The sequence below is a fragment of the Stenella coeruleoalba genome (genome assembly GCF_951394435.1).
Source record: "Stenella coeruleoalba genome assembly, chromosome: 15".
Lineage (NCBI taxonomy): Eukaryota > Metazoa > Chordata > Mammalia > Artiodactyla > Delphinidae > Stenella > Stenella coeruleoalba.
Window position 1 is genome coordinate 46,661,802 of NC_137161.1, and position 22,486 is coordinate 46,684,287.

General features: G+C 48.1%; 1 protein-coding gene across 4 annotated transcripts in view; it reads right to left on the reverse strand.

Annotated features, from left to right (window-relative positions):
* The window catches only part of RIN2 (Ras and Rab interactor 2), a 238,423-nt gene that overhangs the window by 45,306 nt on the left and 170,631 nt on the right, over nt 1-22,486 (reverse strand). For all 4 annotated transcript variants that reach the window (XM_079944032.1, XM_079944030.1, XM_079944029.1 and 1 more), the window contains one exon: nt 19,438-19,538. In XM_079944032.1, coding sequence (XP_079800158.1) covers nt 19,438-19,538 — 101 coding nt within the window. The remainder of the gene's footprint in view (nt 1-19,437; nt 19,539-22,486) is intronic.

Here is a 22,486-nt window from a genome sequence, read left to right on the forward strand (position 1 = left end):
CGCTCAGAGCTCTCCATGAGCTGGTCATCAACATGGCCCTGGAACAGCCAGTGGGACCACCAGGCCTGACCATCCATGTCTGCACAGCCGAGTTCAGGTGGGGTACACACCATCTTCAAATGTCTGCACCCAAAGAGACACAAATGTATGGCCTGGAGGAAGGCTTTACCAGTGAGGAAGACAGGTGGTGGGTCTGAATGAAGGGGAGGGAGGGAAAGGAAGTGTGTCACCCCCACGTGGACCACTCCACCCCTAAGAGGAAGCCCACCTAAGTGAACATTTTGGGGCATGCAGGCTCAGAAACAGCCCCCCACGATGACAGCACGAGGGCCGCCAGAGACCCCCCCTCCCCACACCCTCTCCATCACCTCTTGACTCGCTCCAGATCTAAAGAATCTCGTGTTCCCATTCAAGATTTACATTTCCTCTGCTCTCAGATATGTAAGTGTTTTTCTTTACCGCTGCTGCAGTTTTCCAGATGGGACCATCTGTGCCCAGAGAGGGCAGTTCCTCATTCTGGAAATGCCATTCCAGGGCCTCCGGGTATTTTGAAGTGAATCTTTGCAGCTCTAGGAACAAACTCTTCAAAATGAAGCTGGTGTTAAAATTCCTTTCCCATGAGGTAAGGCAGGCAACTTTATGGCAGTGATTTTCACCCCTGGCTGCCCATGAAAATCGCCTGGGGAGTTTAAAGTTTTGTGATGGCTAGACTGCACCCCCAGATCCAATAAATCAGACACTTTGGGGCAGAACGCAGACATCAGAATGGTTTAGGTTCCCCAGGGTACAGCCAAGTTTACAACCATTGCTTTGCATCAGCACTTGAGCCTGGGTGAGAAATCTCCTGGGGAGTGTGAAGCCACACTTCCTGGTTTCAGCCCCAGATATTCTGATTGTGCAGGTCCGGAGTAGGCCTAGGATTCTGCATTTGTAGCAGGTTCTGGGGTAACGCTGATGCTGCCAGTCCCAGAACCTGAGGAGCACGTGCTTGAGACCTAAGAGCAAAATATGCACTTGAACTCAGACCCAATTAGGTTTTTTTTTTTTGGAGGGGAGGGGAGACAGGTAACAAGCCATTGAAAGAGTTCTGGGAACTCTAATAAAGCTATATTTCAGGCCTGTCATCTCAAGTTGGTGATATTTTACCAAGACCAAATTCTACCACCTGTAACACAGCAATCCTGACACTCACGTGCTGAGAGTTGACACTTCTTCCTTCCTTAGAAGGGCCCATCCTGCTCATCCAGTTGTTAAGAAGCTACACAGCAGAAACTAACACAACACTGTAAAGCAATTACACTCCAATAAAGATGGTAAAAAAAAAAAAAAGAAAAGAAATATAAGAGTGAGAGAGATCCACACCCCCCCCCCCAAAAAAAAAGAAGCTATAAAGACTTCGTTCTGACAACAGACCTCACCTTTAAAAACCACGGCCCAGGGCTTCCCTGGTGGCGCAGTGGTTGGGAATCCGCCTGCCGATGCGGGACACGGGTTCGTGCCCCGGTCTGGGAAGATCCCACATGCCGCAGAGCGGCTGGGCCCGTGAGCCATGGCTGCTGAGCCTGTGCGTCCGGAGCCTGTGCTCCGCAACGGGAGAGGCCACAACAGTGAGAGGCCCGCGTACCGCAAAAGAAAAAAATATAAAAACCACGGCCCAGACAGGAAGGCGGTGAATAAGATTCATGGGGTCTCATAAAGGAGCAACCATAAATTAGACCTTGTCTTTGCAAATGACTAAGCTCACGCTTGTCCTGCTTATGGGGACAAGGCTTGGGAAAGAACTAATGAGGGAGATACTAAAACTGTAGTGGATGCTGTTGGCGCCCTGCCTGCCTAGACCGCCTTTACCAACCAGGCATCCATGCCCCTGCTGCTATGAGTGGGACGCGTCTGGGGTGCTAGTCCCACTTCAGAGCTCCCTGCGGGGTCAGGCAGAGGCGACACCCCTGCTGACCCCACATCTTTGCCTGGCTTCCTCCCCATCCCATCCTATAAGCCCTGTCTCTGGCTCTGTTTCTAGAGACTCCAACCCAAGAAAGAACCTGATGAGATGAATAGAACCATGATTTCTAAGACAGATGTCTGCATGCAGATGTGAGGGTGGGCAAAGGATGAGTGGCTTATAAAAGAAAAACCACCGAGTAGGAGACTCAGGAGATGGTCACAGTGGGAAGACTGGTGCCTGAGACCTGGCCAGCTCCCTTTTTAAGCTTTGTCTGAAAGTGGCAAATAACATCTCATGAATGGATGCTAATGAAAGACTTAGGAAACAGAACGTTCAGAGCCTTAAAATATTATCCCATGGATTCCTTATCCTGAAGAGGAGAAGATGCCCTGACAGTGGAGGAACCTGGGAGACATCTCCCTGACCAAGCACTCAGGGTCAACATCTCCAGCACCTGACATGGTACCTCTGACCTCTGATGCTCTGAGAAGGTTATAACACCTCCAAGTCCTCCTGCCCCCAAATGTATTTAACCTGAATCCACATGGGAGGAAACAGACAAATCCAAATTCAGGGACTTCTGCAAAACCACTGGCCTGAACTCTTCAAAATGTCAGTGTGGTGAAAGATTATTTAAAGAAAAGAAACTGTGGGTTATTGTAGATAAAAGGAGACTAAACAGATGTGATAACCATGTTGAGTGCACAGAATTGATCACATACGGCCTCAGAATAAAAAGCAGCTATAGGGTTTCCCTGGTGGCGCAGTGGTTAAGAGTCTGCCTGCCGATGCAGGGGACGCGGGTTCGTGCCCCGGTCCGGGAGGATCCCACGTGCCGCGGAGCGGCTGGGCCCGTGAGCCATGGCTGCTGAGCCTGCGCGTCTGGAGTCTGTGCTCCGCAACGGGAGAGGCCACAGCAGTGAGAGGCCTGCGTACCGCAAAAAAAAAAAAAAAAAAAAAAAAAGCAGCTATAAAGAACAACTGGGAATAACTGAAAAGGGTAGATATTAGATAACATTTTATTGATATTTAATCTCCTGACTGTGCTAGCTTTATTATGGTTATGTAGGAAAATGTTCTTGTTCTTAAAAGATGCATGAGAGAGGCAAAGTGTGAAAATGTTAGAAATTAAGTACCAAATGATCAGCCCTTCATGCCCTTCCACCCCCTCAAAAAAAGGGAAAAATACAGAGGTAAGGAAAATGTGGTAACATTTCAACAACTGGTGAGTATGGGTGAATAGTACTCTTCTTGCTACTTTTCTGCAATTTGAAATTTCTTAAAATAATAGGTTGGGGGAAACGGGATGGGAAAATATATAGCATCTCACTGGGCTTTTATGAGCATAGGATTCATTTATTTATTCAACTATTACTACTATTTCCAAGTGTCTAGGCCCACTTTCATGGGGAGATGAAGTTCAATTATGGATTCAGTGAGACCCGCACCTACATGTGAAAATACTGGGCAAAGCACAGAATGCCCCCCACACCTAAGGTGCCTCCAGGGGCAGAGAAAAAAGCACTGGAAAACTCAGACAGTATGTGCTCCCATTCCAACCAACCCGGGCCTCAGGGCTCGACGGCAGATGGGTGGCAACTACACCGGCTCTGGCGGGAGCCGCGCTCTCTAACATTCTGGTCACACTCAATTTAAGACTCTTCAGAGTGTGGGATGTGAGTGGCCTTTCCACTTGGCTGTATTCCCGTCATTCCCGGCACCAGGCGTTGGTAGCCTAGGCAGGTGCAAGAAAAAGTGATGGCAGCCCGCACATCTTAATGCAGGACGGGCGGAAAGACCTGATCACAGAATCAGATTCAGCTCAGAGAAACCACAAACTTGCAGCAGTGTTCCCAAGGGATGCTTTCTTGTCCTCCTAATCCAGAACCCCAGAGGATGGCACAGTTCACTGAGGCAGCTTCTAAGGTCCAGGGTCTAAACCAAAGTATATTCAGAAAGCCTCCCTTGTCCCTCCCAACACACCACTCCCTCTCCCCGGCTCCAGCCCAAACAACACATTACTTAACAGCTAAGTCTTTTTTTTTCAAATAAAGACAGGCAATTAAGAAAGCAATACATAAAATACGGGAAACTTTGACGTGAAGTTGTTTCAGTGCAGTCGACAACCTTCTGTATACAAGAATCCTAGCTCAGCTGTCGAATAGCAGAAATGAACTTTAAGGGAACTAGATACAAGGCAAAATGCCCAATTGTGACTCTCAGCAAGGGTGGCACACGTCCATCTGGCGAATGGGTCTCAGCACGAGTGCAGTGCTCTGGAGGGCTCTGTCCTCAGTCAGGACACGGGGACAAAACAAGTATACAGAAAAAAACAGAAAGCCCTCCAAACCTTTCCTATGTGCATTAGAAACACATCATGAAGCTGAACAATTACATTTTTTAAATGGATAATTTATATCAACACCTATGATAAGACGTACTTGATTATTTTTTAAGGACAAAACCTATTTCAATTAAATATTTTAAATGTGCTAAGACTTTTCCTATCTAGAGCAGAGTGTTATATCCCAGTTCAATAAAAAAGAGACAGGTTTAGTCAATCAACAACTTGAGGAAACCTCTCGTAGAATGAATGGCAAGTGCTCTGAGGAATTATATCTATGTAATTATATGATAGATATATAAGGTGGGCTCCCAAACCAGATTCCATGGCTCCCTGGCTCGCTCTGTGTGTTTGCAAGGAGGAGAGCAATGCACCTTTGCACAAACCCTATCCCATCTACCTTGGAATTTGCTACCTTTGCAATCTCCTTCATGGAAAAGCCGTCCTTATATTTTAACTAGGTTTTCTGCTTTGCCTCTACTAACAGAACTAGTGGGCCCTGTAAGTTGAGTCATGTGGAGACATGTGGATGACTAAGTCTGCAGGATTATTTGGAGGAAGGATTATCAAAACCCCCTAAAGTACACCTTAGCTTTCGGCCTTTGTCTCCTTCTTCTCTACTCCTCGATTCCTTGCCCCACGCACCACCCTTGATCTCCTCTATCAGGCTTTACAAAAGGCAGTTCTCTTCGTGGAAGCAGTACCCTGCCCGCCGTGCCTGCTCTTTTCAGGCCAATCCTGGCGTTGGATGTGGGACTGAGTAATTTACAAGGGCCGCCTCGTGGGATCTGAAGGGGTGAGAGACAGGCTCTACCTGGGTCTTACCTCCCAGGCCCTACCTGGATTTCCAGCAAAGATAACTCTCAGGGAAGACAGAGCTCTTCCTGCAGCCCAAGGGCTGGTTCCCTGAAGGTCACCAGTGGACCTTCCAGACCTTTAAGAAAACTAATCGTTTTTCCTTACTTACACTGTAAAGGCCTAATAAACAGTCAGAGGATGAATCAAGAGAAACAGATGGGGCTGACTATTATCAATAAGATGCTAACGTCGTCATTAAAACAAAACAAAAACAAACAAGAGAAGAGCCCAAGGTTCCAAGTTGCTTTTCCTAGGACTTAATTATGGCTTAAGATTCATCTCATTGCCTATTTGCCTGACATAGAGAGCTGCAGTCCTGCTACAAAGCGAAGAACTCAAAAACAAAACAAAATCCTACCTGGTAGGATAGAATAGATTAATTTTGATATTTTATAACTTTTCAGTGGTTTATTAAAAGTTGACAGTAATTCCCAAAGAGTGCTGGATACACTAAGGTAGTTCATGGAAGCACAATTTTTATTTTAATGTCCAGTATTTAATATAATAGTTACATGTATTTAGTGTAATTCCCAATTATGGTGGGGATATTTACTTTTTTCCCCATTTTTTATTGTGGAAAAAGACACATGACATAAAACTTACTATCCTAACCATTTTTAAGTGGTATTAAATACATTCGTATTGTTGTACAACCATCAGTACTGTTCAAAAAGAAACAACAGGTCCCAAATGGAGTCACTTGTGCTGAGCTCATCAAAACTTACTACCTAACCTAAGTATGGTTTCAACCTTCCCCAGGAATGTGACCTTTGACCAGCCAGCTTGAAATTTCCTTGCAAGCACTAATAAGATATTCAGCCTGAGAGACCCCTTCCTTTCCCTTAGGAGGGTGACCTTGCCAAAAACAACGAATTCCTTGCTAATAATTTCATGTTTCCATTTCCTCTCTACCTTAAAAAACCTTTCCTTTTCTGCAGCTCTAGGGAGTTCCTTTCTCTTGGCTAGATGGGATGCTTCCTGATTTGAGAATCGTCCAATAAAGCCATTCATGTTCAGAACTGTTTTCCTCTTGCAAATCTGAAGCTCTATACCTGTTAAACAGTAACTCACATTCCTCCCTTCCCCCTAGTCCCTGGAAACCACCCTCTACTTTCTGTCCCTATGAATTTCACGACTCTAAATACCTCATATAGGGACCTCCCTGGTGGCGCAGTGGTTAAGAATCCGCCTGCCAATGCAGGGGACACGGGTTCAAGCCCTGGTCCGGGAGGATCCCGCGTGCCACGGAGCAGCTGAGCTCGTGCGCCACAACTACTGAGCCTGAGCTCTAAGTAGAATCATGTGGCACTTGTCTTTTCATGACTGACTTATTAAATTTATTTTAAAATAAATGTAACAAGTGAGTCAATTTAAAGAAAAACATGAGGTAAATGAAGAGTAAAGATGGTACATGAATAAGTGAAAAATCATGGCACAATCAATGAAGCTTGGGCCGAGACAGTTCAAATGAGAAGAGAATATTTTTCCCGTATTCATCTTCACAAACCCTTCTCTTAGTTTCAAGGGGGAAGGTCATCCTGAGACAAGCATCTATTTGCCCCTGCTCAGCCCCCTCCTTGCTCACGTTCAAGCTGTTCTTGAGTGTCCATAACTGACTCCGACCCGCCTGTCAAAACCAGGCTCAAATCCTGTCCCCAGCGCCCCCCCACCCCGCCCCGGGCCCCTGCAGCTGCGCTGAATTCCTTCACCCACTGTTTATATGCCTCCGGGGCGCTCACCCCATTTTACTCTGTATCACACGTATCTCTTTCTAGCCTTACTTCATCCCTTGGCCATACTCAGGCCCAATCCTGGGGAGGCGTGGAATAAATGCCTGCTCTGGGCATGACAGGGATGGGGTAGGAGGTTGATTCCTTGTGACGGAGAAAGGGGAGAAGCTCAGTGGGCAAAGAGAAGTGGGGGACCCTGGGTCTCCATAGCTTCTGCCTGGGTCCCCACTGCACATCCTCTGACTCAGGCCTGTCCCTAGCCAGGCCCCGACAATAGAATCTGGCCACTGGTTCCTGTCTCAGGAGACAAAGGGTTCTTGTCTCTGTGTTTACCAGGAAATGGGTGGGGAGGGGAAGCAGATACGCCACCCCAAAATACGCCACTTTGGCAAGTGGATTGTTTCAAGTTGAAGACTCAGCCCAGCTGACTCAGAGAGAGCCACCTTCCCCTTAACTGCTTGAAAGAACTCGGATAGAGGCCTGGCCAGGAAGAGAGCTACTGGCAAAGGTGACCTTCCATAATAGAAAGACTTCTCTGCATCGCAGACACCTGTTTACCGACACCTGCTCCTCTCACCTTCCTGTGAACTGTCTTCTCCTCTTTGAAGGAGATCCTGAGCCCTTTCTTAGCTCAGGATGGCACAGAAGCCTTGTTTGCTGACCGTCTTTGGGCTTCACGCCTTTAGGGCCCTGTTACGTACAAAATTTGTTTTTCTCCTGTTAAGGTCTTATGTCAATTTAATTACTAGATCAATATAGAAGCTAGAGGGTAGAAAGGAAAGTTTTCCTCCCCTACAGTGGCAAAAAATCACCAGAGCCAGCAAGAGCCCCCTGGCCTCTGGCCATCTCAGGGTCTGGGGCAAGAAAAGAAGCAGCCCAAATCCTTCCAGGGCAACAAATCCAAACTTTTAGCGGCTCTGTCCTCACTGCTCGTGTGTTTCCCTCATGGACACCCCCTCCAGCCTCCCTTGAGCAACAAGGGGTAGACTTTTGAGTGTAAAAGTCATTGCTGAGTTTTGGTCTAGAATTGCACTTCCACGCCTGCCAGACAAAGGGCATTGGTGCTAAGCTCTCCAATCAAGGCCCCCCGATACAGAATGCCTTCCCCACCGCTGGGGATGAGACTTAGAATTCCAACCAAAGTGGCCGGATGTGCCCCAGCTGGTTGAGCACAGGAGGCATCAAGAGATCCTCCTGGCAGGAAAGCTACCTTTGGTGAAGGAAAGGAAAAACCCAAAGTGAGAACCTCACGCACACACCTCCTGGGGATGTACCATTCATTTATCTGTGGATTCTCATTTACTCAGAATCAAACCCACCCACTTCCCACACATGTGAACGAGGCAATATCAAGATGCAATGTTTTGGAAGGCACGTGGACCCCGATCCTAGGGTCCGCTAAGCCTCATGATCCTCAGTGGTTTTGGGGGAAGAGCATTTGTAGTCAGACCTGGATCAAAGCCTCAGTTGACTCTTTCTAACTGTGAGGCTTGGGCCCATTACTGCCTGTCCTCCAGTCTCAGTTGCCCCGTCTCTAGAGACGGATTCTTGTTGAAAAAAGGAATCTGTTACTAAAACAAACAAAATCCGAAAAGAGCTGAGTAGAAGAGCCTGGAGCATCTTGAGAACTACGAGTAGATTCTGTTCAGTAGTTTCCAGGATGTCTCTTATTCTCTCCTAATTTTTAGAAATTCAGAAAAAGAAACAAGGCAATGTCTTTTCACTCTAGACTATTCAAATACTATTCTACAGGGAATTCTGTGGCGGCCCAGTGGTTAGGACTCTGCGCTTCTACAGCAGGGGGCCCGGGTTCCGTCCCTGGTCGGGGAACTAAGATCCCGCAAGCCACGTGGTGCGGCCAAAAAAAAAAAAAAAAGTGAGACTTCCTGAGGATGGCTCCCAGCAGGTGCCTCTAGCTGGGGTGCCCCCCGTCCATCATCAGGGTCGAGTCCCAACCTGGACTCTGGTGCTCGCCATCCTCAACCTCCAGATGGAAAAAAGTAAGGATGGAAAGCTACTTCTCCTGATGTTTCTGTGTCGAAATTTCCAGGCATATCCTCCCTCTCGGGGAGACTCCCTTCCTCGTTCTGCCCGTGTTGAGCCTTCAGCTGCCCCCCAGCCTAACAGAACCTCTTCACATGATGAACCAGCTGCAATGGCAAGGAAGGTGCACCTGGACACGGCCCTCCAGAGGGCTCAGCCTTCCAGCTACAAGAGGCCAGTGCAGAGTTGTCTTCAGAATTAAGGACCAGACAGAAGTCGGAGCCCTGCGTCCACCCTGGCCTTGCTCTTGGAGCAGTAGATCCTTGCCGATGTATCAGAAGGAATCCAAACACACCCCAAATACCAAGAAGTGGCTAAGATGCCAGGCTTGGTGGGAGATGAATCAGGACATCAATAGGTTCTAGAAAAATGTTAGCAGAAAAAGACTCCTCTGTAGAGACAGAGAAAACAACAGCTCATCCCAAACAGATCCATCTAATAAAAATTTCTGGCAAAAGGACCAGTTCCAAATTTTTTTTTTTTTTTTTTTTTTTGCGGTACGCGGGCCTCTCACTGTTGTGACCTCTCCCGTTGCAGAGCACAGGCTTTATTTATTTAGTTTATTGCCTTCTTTGAGGTCAAAACGCTAGAAATTGATAGAACTGGGCCCAGTCCTGACCTGTGCAGTTTCCCTATACCATGAAAATGGATATTTTCATTCCTCAAGGCCTTTTTGTACCCTTAAACTCTGCAAGGAAAAAGATGAACAGATTTTGGGTCACGGGCTTTATTCCTCAAGGGCTGCTGCTTTCTGGGGGAGGAGGCCTCAACTTCCTCAAAGAGATTTCTGAAAGCACGTGGTAGGAGGATTTTTGTGAAAAGGCTTCATCTACTGAGGACCAGTTGGAGAGAACAGCACAGAAAAGGGAACATTTCCCCTTCGGGGAGGAGGCCCTGCCATTTTCACGAGAGGAGAAGGATTTGGTGACTTTTTTTGCTTATGAACTTCCTGCCGTCATCTCTCCAGTGAGAGATGAAAAGGGCAGATATGGGCCAGAGCTGCCAGGGGCCTTCACTCGTTCCTGTAAAACTAAGAAAGGAACAAAGAACCTGTTGTCCTGGGAACGCTTGGAGCTGAAAGCAGGAGCAGGGGCCAGGCCGGCTGGGTCTCGCCCGCTGACCCTGGAGCCCGGGCTGCGGCCAGTGCGGGGTTTCACGGAAAGGCAGCTCTCCTTTGGGTCACACCGCTGTTGTCTCCGAGCTGAACTAAATCACCACTGCATCTAACCGAGCAGATGTTTTGCGGCAGAGTCAACTACCAATGTAGCAGCCAGCCAGGGTCTGTAAAGGCCGAGATGGATCCAACTCCAAAGGATGCCACTGTCAAAATTGTGTGCCCAAGTGCAGTGTGGGCAGGGACGCCAGCCCCCCGACAAAGATGGAATCAACTTCTAGGACACACTGTGCATTTCCAGGATGATCCAAAACGCCCTCGTAAGTCAGCGAAAATCATGCACGATCTACCACTTGGACGCACAGAAAACACTGGCAGGATATGCACCCAGGCGAAGAAATAAAAGAGCCAACAAGCAATCAGAAGTGGCTCTGTCTCAGGCGGTGGTTCATGGTAATACTTATTTTTATTTTTTGCACTGTGCTTTCTCCACAATGTACATGTTCTACTTTGCTAATCAAAAAAGAAATCGTTATACACACTACTATATGTAAAATAGATAACTAATAAGGACCTACTGTATAGCACAGGGAACTCTTCTCAACACTATGTAATGACCTATATGGGAAAAGAATTTTAAAAAGAGTGGATATATGTATAATTGATTCACTTTGCTGTACAGCAGAAACTAACATAACATTTAAAATCAACTATACTCCAATAAAAATTTTTTTAAAAAAAGGAATCTTACATGTTCTTTTTAAAAACCTTCCCCAATATCTCCAATCAAGATGGGCAAAACAGCTGTTTGGGGAACTTGTACTTACACTTGCTCACCTCATTCTTTAAGGCTGAGTCTCATCTTTCCTAAAACCACCTCCTACCTGGAATTACCTGCATTGTCTCCGAGCTCCCCGGGACATCTGGCATAGTCCCCTATTATGTCCTCATTCCATTTTTCAATACTTGTTTACAATTTTTTCTCCCTTAGGTTGGGTAACTCTTCAGGCTCCCCTGAAGAGTTATAGGTATTTTAGCAAATAGCACCCACTCAAGAAATAGTTTCTGTAAATTGAACTTAATTGTTGCTACATTGGTAACAGTGTGAGCAAGGAGTTGGTCAATCCTCATAGAATTCCTTGACACACTGTTCCAGACACTCGTGGCGCCTTGAAATCAGGAAACACCTTAAGGAACTGGGGGCAAATTGATCAAGCTAGTCATAGCAGAATATCCTCGGGACTTCCCTGGTGGCCCAGTGGTAAAGAATCCTCCTTCCAACGCAGGGTATGCAGGTTCGATCCGTGGTCAGGGAACTAAGATCCCACATGCCGCAGGGCAATTAAGCCCGCGCACCACAACTACTGAGCTCACCGCCTCAACTACAGAGCCCACGCGCCACAACTAGAGAGAAGCCCACGCACCGCAACAAAAGATCCCACATGCGTCATCGAAAAATCTGCGTGCCACAACTAACACCCGACACAGCCAAAAAAAAAAAAAAGAACATCCTCGATGAGCGTGATAGGTAAATGTCTTACTGCAAAACCGTTACTGCTAATTATGAACAGAGCTATGTCCCTCCAAAGCACCCCACCTGTCCTGCTTCCATTGAGGGCAAGAGGGGCTGTGTCTATGGTGTCCCTTGGGGTGTTTCAGACAAATGGAGTTTCAACTGTTTTCAACCCAAGCAAAGAGCTTCTCTATCCTGTTTGCCATCAGATATTCTTTGAGAGAGAATGTGAACAGGCAAGCACTGACAAATTAGAATTAGTGGAAATGTGCATTAACAATTCTTAGCAATAGATCATGTGTAAGACAAAGCCATAAACTTTGATAACAGCAAACATTTTTTAGAAGGGACCTAAGATACTGAAAGACACAGCTAATATTCTGTAGCAACTGATTATTCTGAGCTTCCTGTGTCTGCTGCAGGAAGCAAACCAACCTTTCTGACAGGTGTGGCTGGTTCTAGGCGTGGCCTGCCCTCAGATGCCACAGCATCTGAACGAATGGCCTGAGGTACAGGCAGGTTTCAGATACGGCAAAAGAGGAAAATGTTTGTTCTTCTGGCTAACACTGCACACAACACAGACACTATGCAAGGAGACAAAATGCAAAGCGAGTTTTGCCTCCAATGACTTGAACTTGCTTCCAAATGACCTCATGAATACATTCTCCAAGATCTTCAGAAGAGCAGAAGTAGCCATAAATCAGAGAAGAATAGTCACTCTGTATGTGACGTTCCAAGAGAAAAAAGATGGGAAGGAATAATATGAAGTCACATTAAATTCTGCGTTTGAAGTTACCGACGTTGAGGACATGTATTTATTAAATATGGGAAACTGTACTGGAGGCAGATGTATTCTGAGTTTAAAAGAAGAATTTAAACGCCCATAGTAGCTGTATCAGATTTGGGCACATTCAGTTCTTAGTTATGATGCAGCCAATGGCCTTGGTCAAATCAATTCACGCGATGCTAAATATTTCTGCATATAAGTACTGAGCAAAGTAAAGGAGAAGCTAAGAGGTGGAGAGAATTTTGTTGGCAGTTCTTTTCTGCTGCAGGTTTATGATCTAAGATTCACAAGCAGAAATAGAAATAATAAAAGGTACATATTTTTTCTCATTATTTCTGGATTATTGTCTCTTTTCATCCCCTCCCCCAAATAATCCTTTCCATAACTTCACAGGTTTCATAAATATCACCCAATGAATAGGCTGTCAGCTCAGAACTCCCCAGGACTTTAGCCTTGAATCTAGACATATGAAAATGGTAAAAGGGTGCTCTGTTAAAACTGGAGAGTCAGGGCTTCCCTGGTGGTGCAGTGGTTAAGAATCCACCTGCCAGTGCAGGGGACACGGGTTCGAGCCCTGGTCCGGGAAGATCCCACATGCCGCGGAGCAACTAAGCCCGTGCGCCACAACTACTGAGCCCATGTGTCATAACTACTGAGCCCGCATGCCTAGAGCCCGTGCTCCTCAACAACAGAGGCCAACTCAATAAGAAGCCCACGCACCACAACAAAGAGTAGTCCCTGCTAGCCGCAACTAGAGAAAGCCCGCGCACAGCAACGAAGACCCAACGCAGCCAGAAATAAAATAAAAAACAAAACAGAAAAACTGGAAAGTCCCTAATTCCTGACTCCCAGAGCACTGAGATAAGCACTGAGTCACAACATACAGGTAATCACACCTGCGTTCATCCGTCATGGTTTCAGAAGCTCTACACCCACACATCCATCCAAATGGCTAGATTGAAAAAGTAGCCGATAGCAAGTATAGATGAGAACAGAGCATTCAGAACTCCCACACACTGTTGGTGGAAGTGCAAATTGACAAAATGACTTTGGAAAACTCCTGGGCACCGTTTACTAATGTAGAATATATAAGCATCCTACAACTAAACAATTCACTCCCATACCCCTAATTGAAGCATGTCACATGTGTTCCCCAAAAGACACGCACAAGAAATTTCACTGCAGCATTACTCAAAATGGTCCCACGCTGGAAACAATGCAAATACCCATCAACAGTAGAACGGATACACAACTTGTGTTGTAGTCACAGAACGGAATACGTGCTGTATGATTCCAGTCACATAAAGTTCAAAAAGAGGCAAAACTAATCGATGGCAATAGAAGGTGGTTACCTTGCCGTGCAGTGTTCAGAAGGGAGCCCCTGGGGGGCACTGAGAATGTTCTGTGTCTTGATCTAGGTGCTGTGCTGTGTTTACTTTGTGACAACTCATCAAACTGCGAACTGATGTGTGTGCTTTTTCTTCATCTTGTTTTACTCTGGTAGGACTTTCTGAAATGCAGCACTCAATGCGAGAGGGTTTCATTCAGAAGCCACAGGGCAGCTAACAGGTCCTGGTTGTGCCTCTTCCCCAGACTGTAAGCCACCACTCTCCTCTTCCAATCTCGTGTTCCAACCTCTAGCCAAGTGAAGAAGTGAAGGGCTGTACCAGGGGCGGGCAGTCTGAGTGTCTTGTGGTTTTGCTATCAATGCTGTTGCACAGCTGCTAAGAAGCTTGCAACTTCCCCAGGGACACAGACCCTTCCAGAAGTGGCCAGTGGTGGGGAACGCCCGCTACCCCGTGGCATTGGGCAGGGCTGGCCAAGGGAGTTTTGAATTCTGTGTGTCTGAACTGGGGGGTGGAGTGATGGGGGTGGAGTTTCAGGAGCCTGGGCACCCCCAGCCATCCACTTGGGCTGGAGTGTCCCAGTGAGGCGACAGCAGGAATGAGGGGGGTAAAGGAGGATAAGACGGTACAGAGGGGCAGTGACAGCCATCATGACCTGGTCCAGCCGGGATCCCCAGGGGGCCTGCACACCCAGCCGGAGCCTCTTTTAGTGAAGTCGTTTTGCTGGATCCCTCTTTCTACCTGAGGACAAAGGGGTCTTTGGAGATGGGCCTCAGTCCAGAGGTGATGAGTCCAGGTGGGGATGCGGGGGGAGCACTGATGACGTGCCTGCCCAGAGACACCCTTCCCCCAACTGCAAAGGGATTGGGAAATCGCGGGGGAAGGAGGGGAAAGTAAAAAGCCTTTATTTTCCCAGACTCTAGTCTTTGGGGGAAAGGGGTGGGGAGAAAGAGGGAACAAGCTGCAGCATTTGGAGAGAGCATTGACAAGAAACCCGTCAGCCTTCTCCGGGCTTCCCAGCTTCTCTTCAGTAAACCACCAGCAGAGGGCCTGGGGCGGAGCTAATCAGCTGCTCCTTTATTGGTAAACATTACAACAGCCTGTAACTCAGAACTGATGGAGGAAGCATGGCTGGAACATAGCGGGAAGGGGTTCTGGGCCCTCCCTCCGCTTTGCTAGGGAGGAAGCTTAAGGCCTATCACACATCTTCAACTTTTTTTTTTTTTTTGCGGTACGCGGGCCTCTCACTGTAGTGGCCTCTCCCGTTGTGGAGCACAGGCTCTGGACGCGCAGGCTCAGCGGCCATGGCTCACGGACCCAGCCGCTCTGCGGCATGTGGGATCTTCCCAGACCGGGGCACGAACCCGCGTCCCCTGCATCGGCAGGCGGACTCTCAACCAGTGCGCCACCAGGGAAGCCCCTTTTTATTTTTTACGCACTAGCTGGGATCCCCTAATGGCTTTACGAGCGTGACGTCTTGTTTCTGCAAGAGGCTTCTGGTGCTTGAATACTTTTAGAATCTCCAAGGGGCTGGCATCTGTCATTTGTCCATTCACCAAACATTTACTGAGTGTATGCCACATGCCAGACACCATTCTGGGCACTGAAAACACAGCACTGAACAGAGACCAAATCCCTGCTCTCACAGAGCTTACTTTCTAGTGCTGGGAGTCAGAAGACACATGATTAGGCAAGTGAATCTATGTCAGGTCTGTACAAGTTCTACAAATTAAGATAAAGCCAGGGGCTTCCCCGGTGGCGCAGTGGTTGAGAATCCACCTGCCAATGCAGGGGACATGGGTTTGAGCCCCGGTCTGGGAAGATCCCACATGCCGTGGAGCAACTAAGCCCATGCACCACAACTACTGAGCCTGTGCTCTAGAGCCCATGAGTCACAACTACTGAGCCCGCGTGCCGCAACTACTGAAGCCCACGTGCCTAGAGCCCATGCTCTGCAACAAGAGAAGCCACTGCAACGAGAAGCCCGTGCTCTGCAACGAAGAGTAGCCCCCGCTCACCGCAACTAGAGAAAGCCCACGCACAGCAACGAAGACCCAACACAGCCAAAAATAAATAAATTAAATAAATAAATTTATTTAAAAAAAAAAGATAAAGCCAGCTAAGGGGACAGAAGAAGGGAAGGTCCGTGGGTGATTGCTTCCTGGAGGAGAGGCATTCCAGGCAGAGGGAACAGTAGGTACAAAGGCCGGATGGGAGGAGCCTGCTTGGCCAGGAGCCGGGGTGCTGGAGCAGACAGATAGAGGGGAAGACACTGTAAGAAGAGCCAGCGAGGACGGGGAGGGATCAGATCCCATAGGGCTGAAGGATTTTGGTTTTAAATGGAAAACTACTAAAGGGCTTTGAACGGGAGTGCCATGACTTGGATTCAGAGGAACTGAAGTCAGAGCATCCTCTCTGCTGCTTAGATAACAGCCCAGAGAAGGTGGGTCGGTGATGATGAAGCAGAGGCACCAGGCAGGGGTCTACTGCAGTGGTGGTGAGGGGTGGTCCGACCCTGGGTCTATCTTACGGGTAGAGCTGCAAGGATCTGGAGGGAAGGGGAAGGCGGTTATGAGAGAAGAGGCATCAGGGTTGATGCAAGGCCCAAACACCTGGAGGCAGGTTACTGGGATGGGGAAGACCAGGGAAGAAGCAGGTTTGTGAAGGGAAACCGAGGGCTCAGTCTCGGTCTTTGTAAGTTTGAGATGCCGAAGGTCAGGCTGAGTGGGCAGCTGGATGCAAACATCTGGATTCCAAGAGAGGACCAACGTAGGGATAGACACAAGTTGGGAATCACCAACATACAGATAGGATCAAAGCCACAAGCCTGGATGAGATCGCACACAAAGTTACTCTAGAGATCTCTCTGTAGACAACATATTGTACTTACCACGTGCCAACACTGTGCTAACAATAAGTCCTTTACAGCTATTGACTCAATCGTCCTGACAACTTGGAGGTAAAGCTCCGCTATTATCCCCATCTTACTGATGTGGACACTAAGGCACTTCCTCAGAGAGACAAGGGGACAGTGCAGAGGCCTCTGGGTACTCCAGGGTCAGGAGGGCAGGGAGACCAGGAGGAACCAGCCGGGACACTAGAGGCGGTGGCAGGTGAGGTGAGAGGAAACCAGGGAGCATGGTGTCCCCAAAGCCCACAGGTGTCCCTGCAGGGGACAGGAGGTGGAAGCTGACCACTGGATGGAAGAAAGGGACAGCTTTGCTTTCACTAAACTGGTTCTGAAATTACTTTCCTCCCATTTCGAATGCAGGCAACAAATCCCAGTAGTTCTCTCAGCCCCTGAGACTCTGTCACCAGCAGCAGCCCTAGGTGCTTTCACCGTCGGTGCAGAAGTACCCTGTGTGCTCATCTCTGCTTCCAGATGACAGCAGTTCCTAGACCCACAGCCTCACTTGGCTTTTTAACGTGTCAGTAAAGAAGTACCTATGCTGTGAAATCACACATGTTAAAATTCTGATCCTTGTATCCCAATACAACTCTTTCCCCTGTCAGCCTACATATTTTATACCATGCATTTAAAATACCCTGAGAAGGGGTTCATGACACCAGGAAAGGTTTAAAGATCTCCAGCTCATCTCAATATTAACCACAGGTGAACAAACAAAAGCCACCGCAGGTTGGGGAACGGCAACCTAACCTAGGGCGCCAGCTTGGCACTTAACCTCGGATTCCACAAGCTAAGGAAGCCCAGACACTTCCTGATGACTGTGTCTGGGGCAGGTAAGGTTAGATCACAGCTCACAGGCACCCCCACCGAGGACAATGCCACGAAGACGACTGTGATGCCTCCCTGCGGCCCCCAGAACATGCCCAGCCCAGGTATGGGGGATGGGCGGGGAATTGCTTCTTCTCTCTCCCGGGGTCTCACTTGAGACGACTCTGCTACCCCTACTCCTTCTCCTTCCCTCTCGTCTGCCCTTTGGGCTGCTCGGTGCCAGGCTGACCTGCTGTTTCCCTGTGACCACAGCTCTGCTCTGCCTTCACTTTGGAAGCAACTCAGAGTGTTCCTCATCATACCCTGCCCCCGTCATCTGGCTCTCCTGACTTCTCTGCTGGGCAAAGTGGAGGGGTTAAAACAAAGTCACTGTTCCACGCTTCCGAACAATCAATGAGAGACCCCAGCACAGGAGCCACAGCCTCCTCAGGCTGGCTTTTTTTCCATGTCACGTGGGTCCCACACCAGCAGAACGAGGGTCATGACGGAGCTTTCCTTTATAGGGTCATTAGGAGATTCAATGAGTTGGCAGCTGTAATGCACTTACAACAGTGGCTGGCACGTGGTAAACACCATATACATCGTTAAATAAAGACAATCTTGACTTTTCTGATTCCCATTTAAAAAAAAAAAACAATTCATAATTTCAGTGTTAACCAACAGAGCATTCAAGAATAACTGACATTAACCTGGGAAAAAAAAGGTATGGTGGAATGCTTACAGTCACTCTTAAATTTGAAAAGCTTAAAGGAGATGTTAAGGGTAAAGAGAGATCCTCTGGCTAAAAGTTCCACAGAGTTTGGAACTACTCTGAACATGGAGCAGAAAATCTCTAATCAAAGATCCTTGTGCATTTGTCTAGTTTATGGGGAAAAAAATGAAACCACCAAAGCTGTTCACACCGAGATCAAGGGGAATCACACAATACCACGGCGAGGACCACCTGGTCTACCTCCGTCGTTTTTGTAGGAAGGAGAGGAAATGGAAGGCACGAGAATTTTCCACGGCTAAGGGGGAAATTCTCCAGAGACGCAGGGTGTGGAAGTACCATCTCCCAGCTGCAGGGTTCCTCGCGGGGACTGCCAGCTCTCCCCTCCTCCAGGGCAGGAACAAGTCTGGCTGGTTTGAAACTTGCCTGGATAACCAGAACCTGGTTCGTCTGCCTCTGCAGGACCCCTCCTGCCCGTCTCATGACTTGCAAGCAAAACCAACTCTGCAGATCTCACCCTTGCCCTGCACCCACCAGGCAACCTCGACTCCATTTCCCGAGAAAAGGGGGAAGCTGACAATGAATCTGGCCTCTGGGGCAGCAAGTGTCCATGCCGTTTCTGTACTGCTTATACTCTGTTGTCCTTGCTAGAAATGAACTAGAGCCTCCAAGAGCTGGAAGAGGTTTGGGGGAATCTCCTCCGCCTGCCCCCCACCCCGACCTCTGCACCCCCATTCTGCAGAAAAAGCCAGTCCCCAACTACCTACCTAGACCACGTGCAATGTGAACACATTGTAACACATCTAACCAGTGCCTTCCTTAATCACTCACAACCACATCTGATTTCCAATACGCTGGGCTGGATCGCATTTCAGGCTAAGGGCCACGGAAGGGGCTGGGGTTTTTTCTGACCTGAGAATGCAAAACGAGTCCATCCTCTTTAGTGCTCCCTTTAAACCTTCTGGAGACTGACACGGGCTACACTGAATTCTACTTTGCACACGGAGGATCCCACTGCGTTACTGTTTCCATCACTGTGAGTAGGTGGATGTGACAGACAGAACTTTAGCTTTCCAGGTTCTGATGCCAGGAGGAATGGAGAAGGTGTAAAATTCAAGTGCCTTCACAGGGATTAACGGGAACCCGGACAACTGGTTCCTAGGCCACGCCCACCTCCTACAGAGAGCTTCTTCTGGAGCGGCTACCGCACCCCCAGCTCCCAAACCTGAGGGGTGACCGGAACGGCAGTCCTCGTGGCTAACAGGCTCACGTCGCCCCCATCACGCGCCCGACGCCTAATCGCCTCGGTCACCTGTGGGCTTCTGTGGGTCCCAGGCCATTTTCCAGGCTGACATCTGTCTGCACCATCTCCTGTTTCAGTTCTCCAATCTCCGAGGCGATTGTGTCAATGAGCTATTCAAAGACAAAAATAGTGTGACGTCAGGAAGTGGAAGAGGCGTGTGCAGAGCTGGGCAGCTCCAGCCGCTGCAATAGGAGCACAGAGATGACCACCTTTTTTTTTTTTTAAAAATCCTGGCTGTGTGAATTTCCTTTACCCAGCTGCGGGGGGGGGGGGGGGGGGGGGCAAAAAATAGAGAGGGAGGGAGCAGCTTCTTAGAAAGAGGAAGAACTTAGGTTTCGGTATCACCCTAAGAAAAAAATATTGACACCCAGTTTGGCTTCTCAACATGACTACAAAGAGGAATAAGTAAATCTTGGCAAAACCAGGCAGGCCTCAAAATTCCTATTGCCAAAGTGAAAACTCCTAAAGGATGCCCTGGGTTAAAATGTATACCATCCTTATTCTGGTTACAGAAGGAAGCCTATTTCAAAGATATATACACTTGGCAAATCAATTTCCAATGACTTTAAATTTATTTCTCGTCTTATTCTTTGCTTTCTTTCTTTCTTTTTTTCCTTTTTTTTTTTTTTTTTTGATGAGAAGATTGTTAGGGGAAAGGGAAGAGAGAGGGGTGTGTGGGGCTGGGGGCAGGTGTGTGGGCAGTCAGGGAGCCACAGGGGGAAGAGATGGGTAAATGTGTCCTCTTCTTGGAAAGACTTGTGTGGCTCGCATTCCCCGCCCACATGCCTGGAAGAGGCTACATCTGACCCTGAAGTTTGGTGTGAATTCTTGAGCACCCCCAACTGCTCATTCAAAAGCATCTTCACTGGTGCTAACCCGGCTCTGCGTGTGTGGAACAGAGGCTCTCAAAGTGTCACTGCTCATCCATTTTTTTAAAATGTAGTTAATTATTCACGTAAATGTTACTTATGTCAACATGTAATCAATCACTGTTTTAAAATAAATATTTAAAATTTTTCCTTCATTTATTTCGTAATACAGCAAGTCTGCTACATACGAATGAGTTCCATTCGGAGAGCGTGTTGGTAAGTCCAATTTGTTCGCTAAGTCCAACAAAGTTAGCCTAGGGACCCAACTAACACAATTGGCTATATACCGCTGCTTTTACGCTTGCTTCCGGACATCCTGGGCTTGAAATAGAGATACTGTACTACTGTACTCTATACAGTACTGTACAGTAAAGTACACAAAAGCACAACCACTTCTAGAGGATGCATGCACATGACAGTGTACACCAGACACGTGAACTAACGTATGTGACTGGACGTGCGAACGCACGTTTGCATCTTTGAAAGTTCGCAACTTGAAGGTTCGTATGTAGGGGACTTACGGTACAGCAGGTATCTATAGATATAATACACATGAACACAAGCAGTTTGTAGGGCCCTTCATAATTTTTAACAGTGTGAAGGGGTCCTGGGGTTTATAAAACGCTTGAGAATCACTGTTTTGGCTAAAGACAGGTGTCGTCTTGCCTCAAGCAGCTTTCATCCCACCCAGACTCTGGGAGCAATTTCATTTTGAGCCTAGAGACTGTTCCAAAATGTTGACGTCCATCTATTCATTCATTCATTCATAACTTTATGGCTACCCACTTCCTGCCATGCACTGCAAGTGTAGAGTAGGGTTGACAGTCCTCACGGAGATGATATTCTGGTGGGACACAGACCAGAGCACTGAGCACTGAGACGTTCCAGAATGAAAAGAGAGTCAAGTGATGCTGCAGGGAGCAGCTAAAGGGCCACCCTAGCTATGGCGGGGTGGTCAGGACAGGTCTTCCGGGAAGTGATGGAGCCCTGAATGACAAGGGAGCCATGAAAAGATCAAGGGAAGAGCCATCCACACAGAGTCCCAGAGGTTAGGGAGGCATGTGGAAGGGTGCAGTCTGCCTGCGACCAGACCTTGTCTGCCTTCTACATCATGGTACCCTTGGATTTGAGTTTTCAACTGAGAACCATTGGAGGGCTTTAGTGGGGGAATGGCATTTTACCTGTTTTATGTTCTAAAAAGATCCCCTTGACCGTGGGTTAGAGACGGTTTGTAAGGAGAAGCAGCAAAACTAGTTAGGAGGCAACTGCAATGGTCCAGCCAAGAGGTGATGGTGGCTTTGGTCAAAGTGGTAGCAGAGGAATTAGAAAGAAGGGGGGAAATCCAGGAACAACTGGACACGGAAATTAATGTACGTTGATGGGCTGAACGTGGCGGTGGGGAAAGAGAAGAATCAAGGACAACTCCTAAGTTGTTGGCTTGAGCAATTAGAGAGATGACAGTGCCCTTGACTGAGACGGGAAAATATGGGGAAGGATTAGATTTGAGGAGGAAATCAAGCTGGACACTGCGCAGGTTAAGGTTTTTTTGTTTTTTTGGTTTTTTTTTTGCGGTACACGGGCCTCTTACTGTTGTGGCCTCTCCCGTTGCGGAGCACAGGCTCCAGACGCGCAGGCTCCGGATGCGCAGGCTCAGTGGCCATGGCTCACGGGCCCAGCCGCTCCGCGGCATGTGGGATCCTCCCGGACCGGGGCACGAACCCGCGTCCCCCGCATCGGCAGGCGGACTCTCACCTACCGCGCCACCAGGGAAGCCCCAGGTTAAGTTTTAACTGAGTTGCTTATCGGCCATCAATTAAATGTATTAAGTGGCTTTTGATATGAAGGGTGGAACAACCTGTACGTTTGGAAGTCACTGGAATAGGTGTTACTGTTTCAAAGTCCTGTGACAAGGAGAGATTACCTAAGGGGGAGGGGAAGTTAGAGAAGGAGCCCCAGCAAACAGCTCTGTGCACTCCCAATACTTAGAGGTCAGGGGACAGGAGACCAGCCAAATCCATCCCCTTCGTGTGTGACTGGGGTGCAGGCTGTAGGTGGAGCTTCTGGAAGCACTGGGGCCTTGGGAGAGAAGACCAGGAGACCTTTTACACACAGTCCAGGGGCACAGATTAAAGAGTCTGACAATGCCAAACACTCGAGGACGTGGGAAAACAAACCCCCACGTGTTGCTG